This window comes from Psammomys obesus, unplaced genomic scaffold (assembly GCF_907164565.1).
Source record: "Psammomys obesus unplaced genomic scaffold, mPsaObe1.curated_primary_1811, whole genome shotgun sequence".
Taxonomy (NCBI): Eukaryota; Metazoa; Chordata; class Mammalia; order Rodentia; family Muridae; genus Psammomys; species Psammomys obesus.
The window spans coordinates 19,593,674-19,602,218 of record NW_026585580.1 but is presented as its reverse complement, the minus strand read 5'-3'; the positions used below and the strand labels follow the sequence as shown (position 1 = coordinate 19,602,218).

Genomic DNA, 8,545 nt, shown 5'->3' with positions numbered 1-8,545 from the left:
ACACACACACACACACACACACACACACACACACACACACACACACACGTTTAAAGCTATTTTAAAAGAATGAATGAAGCACTAGCACAGAAAGAGGCTTAAGTGGAGTGGAGCCAATGGAATAGGCCTGCGACCCCTCTCTACACAGAAGGCTAAGGCAAGGAGCTAGAAGAACAAAAAGGATTAACACTATATTCAGTAAAATTATGTCTCTAAAAAAGGACAGGAAGATTTCACAGAAATGAGAGATGAATGAGTCATCAGCAGATCTACACCCCCAAAAGCTTCCTTACAGATGCCGAGTGGGATGCAGAAGGCAAGTAATTAGTGTGTCATTAACACACACACAAGCTTTAACTTGATCTAACTTTCATATCCTACACAGAATCTGTAAACTCAGGCCACTAATTATTATATAGATTATTTTTGACCTATGTCACATCCACTGTGAGAAACTGCTGATGTGTAACCCAAAACTGTAGTAAACAAAAAACAAAACGAATCATCTTAGTCTTGAGCAAACTTACCTCTTTGTTTTGGAAAAATGTGCTCAGGGTGCTGTAAAATAAATGTAAAGTGTTACTAGGCAGCCTGTATAACACCTAAAAGACATTCTTTAGTAAGTATTTCGGGTTACCTTCATTATTGGCCTGGCTCGCTTCTCAAACAAACCACTTGGGAAAAGGTAAGCAATAGCTCTCTGAAAACATATATATATACAAATGTTAATTAGAACTGTTATGAAAACACATCAATTTATACCAAGTTATGAAATGCTTACTGTATACCATATATTGGACTAGGATTTCATATATGTTATATCAGTTCAAATGGCCAGGCAAAATCACTAAACATCCCTAAAAAGGAAAATAACAACAAAACAGGTAACTATTAACCTGGCTACTGACAGTGTTCAAGTGTCAACATCACGGGTGTCACTCCTAGGATGGGCTATCACAAGAAGTCTGCCTTTGCAAGTGCAAACTAGAGATGCTGCTTTCCAACCCTGTGGCCCTGTGCTCAAGGGTAACCATTCCAACTCCAGGCCAGGGCAGAACACTGCAACAAGCAGGCTTGTGTTTCATTCACTGTGACACTGGAAACAAACAGTTTAAAGGACAGATTTATCTTGGTTCATCCTTTCAGTAAGGTGTGCCAAATGAACTGTTTTGGCTCTAAGCAGAAGCAGAATATCATGATGGAAAGTGGGCAGAGACTTTTACCTTATGGTGGCCAGGAAGCAGAGAAAAACGACTAAAGGGCTGGGGACAAGGCTTGCCAGCCTCACAGCCTGTGGGACCCACTTCTAGCAGGGCCTTGCCTCTAAGAGTCCTACCATCTCCCTCAACAGCCCTCAGCTGGGACAGAGCTCCCAACACATACATCTGGGGTCAGTTCCACTCAAGCAAGCGCCACCATGGCTCCCTTGGTGTTTTACCCTGAGATTTTACCTTGATTAGGAGGACTGAATATGGGCCTTCATTCACACTGGACACGCACTCCAAACTGACCAACCCTGGTCCTGCTGAGACTTTAACCTGCATTTTTCAAACGAGTCCTCCACTGCAGCTGTGCTCTCCCATCACACAAGTCTCTGAAGACTCCTGGCTCATTCCCATTTACACCAGTGCTTGGACAAATGACACCAGCCCCACCCCCAGGACAATCTGAACAAAGAATGACAATGTCCTTCAGCACACTCAATAAGCAGGAGTACAAATATGTAAGTCTAGTAGGCAGGTACACATACACACTAGAGGGAGGAGTGGGGAGAAAGAGAAAACTGCTTAACAAGCAGTACCAAGTATAAAAGTAGAAGAGATGGCACAGGTAGAAAGCCCATTACTTTACAATTTCCAGGTCAGTCATAATTCAGGAAAAGATCACCAAGTCCCTTGCTGACAGGTCATCAAGGACCAGAAAACTCAGACTGAAATATTACCCTACTTTGTTAGTTACTTTCCCATTGCTGTGACAAAACACTATGACAAAGGCAGCTTATTTTGACTTAGAGTTCCAAAGGGATAAAAGTCCATCACCACCATCATTAGGGGGAATCATGGCAGTAGTAAGGCAACTAGTAGTATGGCAACTAGTACAACAGCTCAGAGTTCATATCTGAAACCACAAGCATGAAGCAAGATCAAACTAGCAATGGCACAAGTCTTTTAACTCTCGAAGCCCACCTCCACACTTTCTTCAACAAGGCCAGATCTCCTAAGCCTCCAAAACGTGCCACCAACTGGGCATCAAGTGTTCAAATGCCAGACACTATGACAACATTTCATTCAAACCTCCATACCTCCAGATTACGTGCTAGGAAAAAAGAGAAAAGTTAATTTCACAAGAGTTCTAATGGAACTACTAAGGAAGCAAAGGACAGTCACATCAACAGTGGAGAAACTGCGCACCTTCCGGGGTGAAGATGAAAGGGTAGCCCGGCCAAGGATTTCTTTCATGTATTCTACATCTGAGTGTGAGGAAGTGAGCACAACTGCACAACTCCAGAGTGTCTAACAACTGAGCAGGGGGTCTAGAATCTAAAAAATTAGACAACTAAGGACAATCTGGAAAATTTAAATATAGACCATTTACATAAATGACATTATAGAATTGTTATATTAGAAGTGAAAATTGTACTGTAGGAGACATTGGCATAAAAGGTACATCTACTTCAGTGTTGAGGAGTTCAGCTTGTAAAACCTGATTTTCCATGGGTCACTCAAAATTATTCTACACAGAGGCAAAGAAAATGTGAAAAACTCTGTCAGATTTAACTATATGAAGAACATGTATTCAATAAACATATCTCATGGAAATTTGAACATTTCAAAGATAAAAGGTAGAAAAAAAATGTCAAAAACTTAAGATTTCCCCACACCCAACCTGTCTGAAGAAAGCCATGGCTGGCCTGAAGTATCTGTGAGGCCTTGTCCTCACATCCACAAAGCGGCTCCAAGGCTCTCGGCACTGTGGCAAGGCCCAGGTTACAGCAGCACAGGCACAGAAGATTAAGTACGCCTGTCAGCTTACTCGCCATTCATCCTCCAATGAGCAGCAGGCTATCGCTGGCATCACCTTAAAGCACAACACTGACTAAATCACGCGATCACTGAATAACCCTAAAGGGAAACGGAAACGCAAGAATTCCATCGCACTTTTATATTGCTCAAGCATGGTAAGAAGTGGAAAAATCATGAGAAAGTGAGAGACCAAAAAGATTAAAAATTAGCTGCTATTATTAAGGCCTGAACTATGCGGGTGAAGAAGTCTAGTAACGCCCTGAGGGGAAGGACCGCCTTACTGCATTCTTTCCCCACCCACTAAGATACAGTTGCTAGGAAACTGGCCCATCCCCCTTGGGAGGGACACCAGCTCATTATAGGAGCTGGAGACCTTCCTATAGCCAATCAATTCAAAATGTAGCATTTTGACCAATAGATGCTTGCCAGGCAGGAATTGCCCCTGCCTTGGGCCAGCTGGGATGGACCAGAATCTTTAAATCACCCAACTAACCTGGGCACGGGGCTCTCGGCTCCCACCGCTTTGGCAGTGGGGGGGTGTGGGCCCAAGCTGCAGCTTATCATTTGTAATAAAAAGAACCTCATGTATTTACAGCGGAGTCTAGTTACTCCTGGTCTTTTGGGGTTTGTGAACTGGTCAGAACAAAAGTTAACTGATAGAGGGCAATTTAAAAACACCTCTTCAAACATAAGAACAAAGTGAACAAAGAGCATGATGGAAGTATTCTGAAATTCAAGTGAAAAGTGGCTCTACCTTAAAGAGAGAAACCCAGTATTATAATCTAGCTAAAAGATAAAAAAGGTGGGTAATCGATAAAAAAAATAGAATGAGAGAGAACGGTAAATAAAACAAGCCAATTATTTGTAAGTCAAGTTAGCAACATCCCAAATATTAAAGAAGGTTCTCAGCATGCTGCCTGCATCTGTTTAGCATGCTGAGGACAGTCCTGACATGACCTAACCTATTACTCCCATTTGGCTCCTATGGGCATTCTATGCAGATTTCCCCCACAAATTCTGAAGCAAACAAAGGACCCACTGGCTTTACTGAGAAAATAATTTTGTTGCTTTCTGGGTTCACCTAACTACCACTTAGCACAATTGTTAAAATGTAAGTGAATTCATTTTTTAAATAAATAATGAATAAGAACAAGATTTTTCGTTAGTGTGGTGTTGGAACAGTTTTGGGCAGAACACTACGTGCTATAAATGGGAAAACCTTGACTTTCATTATACTGCAGAGAAAGGAAGCAATGAACAAGAACAGGACGGAGACAGAAAAGCACAGAACCTGTGTTTCAGATGCCATCACTAGTGATCTGACTGCTGGTTGTAGGGCTAACATACCTTTAAAAGGCAGTGCCAACTATGCACTCAATGTTACACAAATACAAAATCTCCACTTTATAGAAATCATCGTATTCCTCATATTATTTTAAGGACACCTCATGTATTCATTACTCTGTTTTACAGATGAATCCTCAGTTAAGTAACAATACACAGTCCAAAACCACTTGAGTCAGAGCTGATACCTGAGAGTTAATCCTGACATATGCTCTTCCAGCGTGCTCAGAGTACAGACTTCATCTTCACTGGCTTTAAAGGCACCCAGCCATTTACCAGTAAAATTAATAAGAAAATTCCCAAAGAAATGAACTATTTACCTTGGTAAGGTGTATTCAACAAATATGAGTTAAGATATGGCCTCCAATTTTATTCTGTCAGGAGACAAAAGAATCTGTACTGTCATATACGGGAGCCGCCATCACATAAAAACATTGAGGTAGCCAAGCGGTCAGTTCGCTGCTACAGCAGCACTTCCCACCTGGTTTTCTTTCCACTCGGTTCCTCCATTCTAGCCAGGGCCTGTGCTTACAGTCTGCCACACTGCAGTTCCACTCCCCCTTTTACACATCCATGCAGCTCTCCAGAACTAAAGCAAGTGCAACCCCTGTAAACCTCCGGCTCAAGTTACTTTTCCTTATTATGGAGTGTCATGTGCTCCATTCTCCCATGCTCTGTCATTTCTGTCAAAGAAACATCCTCTTCCCCACCCTGTCACTGTTGTCTCCACAGACTTAGGGCTACACAAGAGTTCCTTAACTTACCAATTGCTGTGACATTTGTGAGCAAACTAATGTGAACAAGCCATCTAAATAGACTGTACAAATTATGGCAGCACCCAGACCAATATACAATTCTCACTTCCCAAACCCAAGCCTGTCCTTAGGCAATACTACTTCCTATAACAGCCTTCTTTCCAGAGGTTTCTGTCCAGCCTCACCATTATCTCAATCCTTCAACTGCTTCCACGCTATGAACCAAAACAACTTATACAAGGAGTTTATTTGGTTTTTAGTTCCAAAGAGATAAGGGTCTGTCATGGCAGGGAAATGTGGCAGCAAGTGGCAGACCTGGTGACGGCAGCAGGAAGCTGAGGGTGGGCATCTTGAGCCACAAGCATAAAGCAGAGGGTGAACTTGAAATGGTGAGTTTTTCAAATGTCAAAGCCTTTCTCCAGCGACACATTCCTCCAGCAGGCACACCTCCCAAAATTTTATCTAAGCAACCTACACTGAAGATAATTATTTAAATTTAGAAATAATGGGCCCAAGTGAGCACCACACTTAGGTAGTTATTTCAAATAAAGTAATTGTTACAAAGAATAAATAATAAATATGGTCGAGGACAAAAAGCTGTTATCAAATAAATTATTTTATTTATTACAGTTTATTCACTTTGTATCCCAGCTGTAGCCCCCCCCCTCAGCCCCTCCCAATTCCTCCCTCTCTCCCTCTTCTTCTCCCATGCCCTTCTCTAAGTCCACTGATAGAGGAGGTCCTCCTCCCCTTCCTTCTGACCCTAGCCTATCAGGACTGTCTGCATTGTCTTCCTCTGTGGCTTTGTGAGGTGCCCCCTCAGGGGGCGGGGAGAGCTGATCAAACAGCCAGCTACTGAGTTCATGTCAGAAACAGTGTTTCCCTTACTAGGGAACCCAATTGGAGGCTGAGCTGCCATGGACTACATCTGTGTAGGGGTTCTAGGTTATCCCCATGAATGGTCCTTGGTTGGAGTGTCAGTCTCAGAAAAGACCTCTGGGCCCAGATTTTTTTGGTTCTGTAGCTCTCTCCTGGTAGAGCTCCAGTCCCATCCAGGTCTTTCTGTCTCCTCCTTCTTTCATAAGATTCCCTGCACTCTGCCCAAAGTTTGGCCATGAGTCTCAGCATCTGCTTTAATACACTGCTGGTAGAGTCTTTCAGAGTCCCTCTGTGGTAGGCTCTTGTTCTGTTCCCTGTTTTCTCCATCTTCCAAGGTCTATCCCTTTTGCCTTTCTGAATGAGGATTGAGCATCTTATCCAGGGTCCTCCTTCTTGATTAGCTTCTTTAGGTGTACAGATTTTAGCAAGATAACCCTATGTTATATGTCTAATATCCACTTATAAGTGAGTACATACCATGTGTGTCTTTCTGTTTCTGGGTTTCTTCACTCAGGATAATCTTTTCTAGTTCCCACCATTTGCCTGCAATGGTTTCCTTTTCTTTTCCATTTTTTTAATAATTTTTATTTTTTTATATTAATCACAGGTTATTTACTTGTATCCCAGCCATAGCCCCCTCCCCCATTCCCTCCTAATCCCACCCTCCCTCCCTCATCTCCTCCCTGCCCCTTTCCAAGTACACTGATAGGGAAGGTCCTCCTCCCTTCCATCTGACCCTAGCTTAATCAGGTCTCTTCAGGACTGGTTGCAATGCCCTCCTCTGTGGCCTAGCAAGAAGATAAAGAAGAAAGAGGACATTGGCAGTAGCAGGGTTTCCTTGTTTTTAATTGCTGAGTAGTATTCCACTGGGTAAATGTACCACAATTTCTGTATCTATTCCTCAACTGAGGGACATCTGGGTTGTTTCCAGATTCTGGGTATTATGAATAAAGCTGCTACAAACATGGTTGAGCAAATGTCCTTGTGTACTTGAGCATATTTTGGAGATATGCCTAGGAGTGGTATAGCTGGATCTTGAGGAAGCACTATTCCTAATTTCTGAGAAAGCACCAGATAGATTTCTAAAGTGGTTGTACAAGTTTACATTCCCACAGCAATGGATGGGGCTTCCTCTTTCTCCACATCCTCTACAGCATATGTAGACCTCAACATAAAACCAGACACACTAAACCTGTTAGAAGAAAAAGTGGGGAAGAGCCTTGAACCCATTGGCACAAGAGACAACTTCCTGACCCCACCTACAGCCCAAGCTCTTAAGATCAACAAGCAATAAATGGGACCTCATGAAACTGAAAAGCTTCTGTAAAGTAAAGGACACTGTTCAGAACAAAACAACAGGCTATAGACTGGGAAAGGATCTTCACAAACCCTATATCTGACAGAGGGCTAATATCCAGAATATATAACAAATCAAGTAATCCAATTAAAAAATGGGGTACAGAGTTAAACAGATTTCTTGATAGAGGAATATCGAATGGCAGTGAAATACTTAAAGATGTAAAGATGAAATACTAAAAAATGCTCAACATCCTTAGTCATCAAGGAAATGAAAATCAAAACGAGCCTGAGATTTTGTTATATCCATCTAAATGGCTGAGATAAAAAACTCATGTGACAACACAAATAAAAATTTTAACTAGGATAAAGATTATGTTCCTCCAAAACATCTATATTGGCATAACAAATAATGTAACATTTCACTATCATGATAGGTAAGTCTGGCCAGCCAGAAGCCCATCCAGGACAGTGAGGAAGAAAATGCTCTGCTCATGAGCTGTTCACTTCCACTGCACAATGGCTCCCGGTGCTGGTGGGAGTTAGCAGTCATGACAGAGTAAGTGGTTCAGTCCCTCAAGTATCTTAAAAAAGGGGTAGGTACTTCATTTCTAAATTGTGATTTAAGTCTAACTGGACCACGTTCATCAACTACTACAGAACTAACCAAAATGTCATAATTTTCCTAAGCAATCTACATTCAAGATACTTACTTAAACTAGGAAATAACAAATCTTCCACACAAAGAAAACTGGGATTATCAGCTGGAACTCTGCTAATGATTCTTCGAGAAGCCTCAAATGGCACTGCTGGCCAAACACCTGACTGTTTCTGACATCTAACGGGTGTTTTAAGGGACTCCATGTAAGAATCAGACTCTGGGCATGGTCTTCATTACATCCACCACTGTTCAACAAACTCCAATACGTATGTACATATGCCAAAACAGTACAAAACCTCTATCTATTCTACAATTATGGCTGCCAGTTTTAAATTCATCCAAAGAAAGCATTAGCTAGAGAAACAGGAAACAAAGGGCGTTTTCTTGTGCGTTCTAAATAGTTCTTACCTGAAGTTCCAATTTGTATAAATTTAAACTGGCAAAATTCTTTGATGTTTTAAACTAATGTCACATGTTAAGAAATTGTTACATATAAAGTTTAGGTTCAATGACTGGCTCCCTCCCCTTCCCAACACACACACACACACACACACACACACACACACACACACACACACACACACACA

General features: G+C 41.8%; 1 protein-coding gene across 3 annotated transcripts in view; it reads right to left on the bottom strand.

Annotated features, from left to right (window-relative positions):
- The window catches only part of Mrps9 (mitochondrial ribosomal protein S9), a 47,352-nt gene that overhangs the window by 23,523 nt on the left and 15,284 nt on the right, over window positions 1-8,545 (bottom strand). For all 3 annotated transcript variants that reach the window (XM_055607699.1, XM_055607718.1, XM_055607708.1), the window contains 2 exons: window positions 638-700; window positions 528-558 (listed from right to left, as the gene is read on the bottom strand). In XM_055607699.1, the coding sequence (XP_055463674.1) occupies window positions 528-558; window positions 638-700 (94 nt within the window). The remainder of the gene's footprint in view (window positions 1-527; window positions 559-637; window positions 701-8,545) is intronic.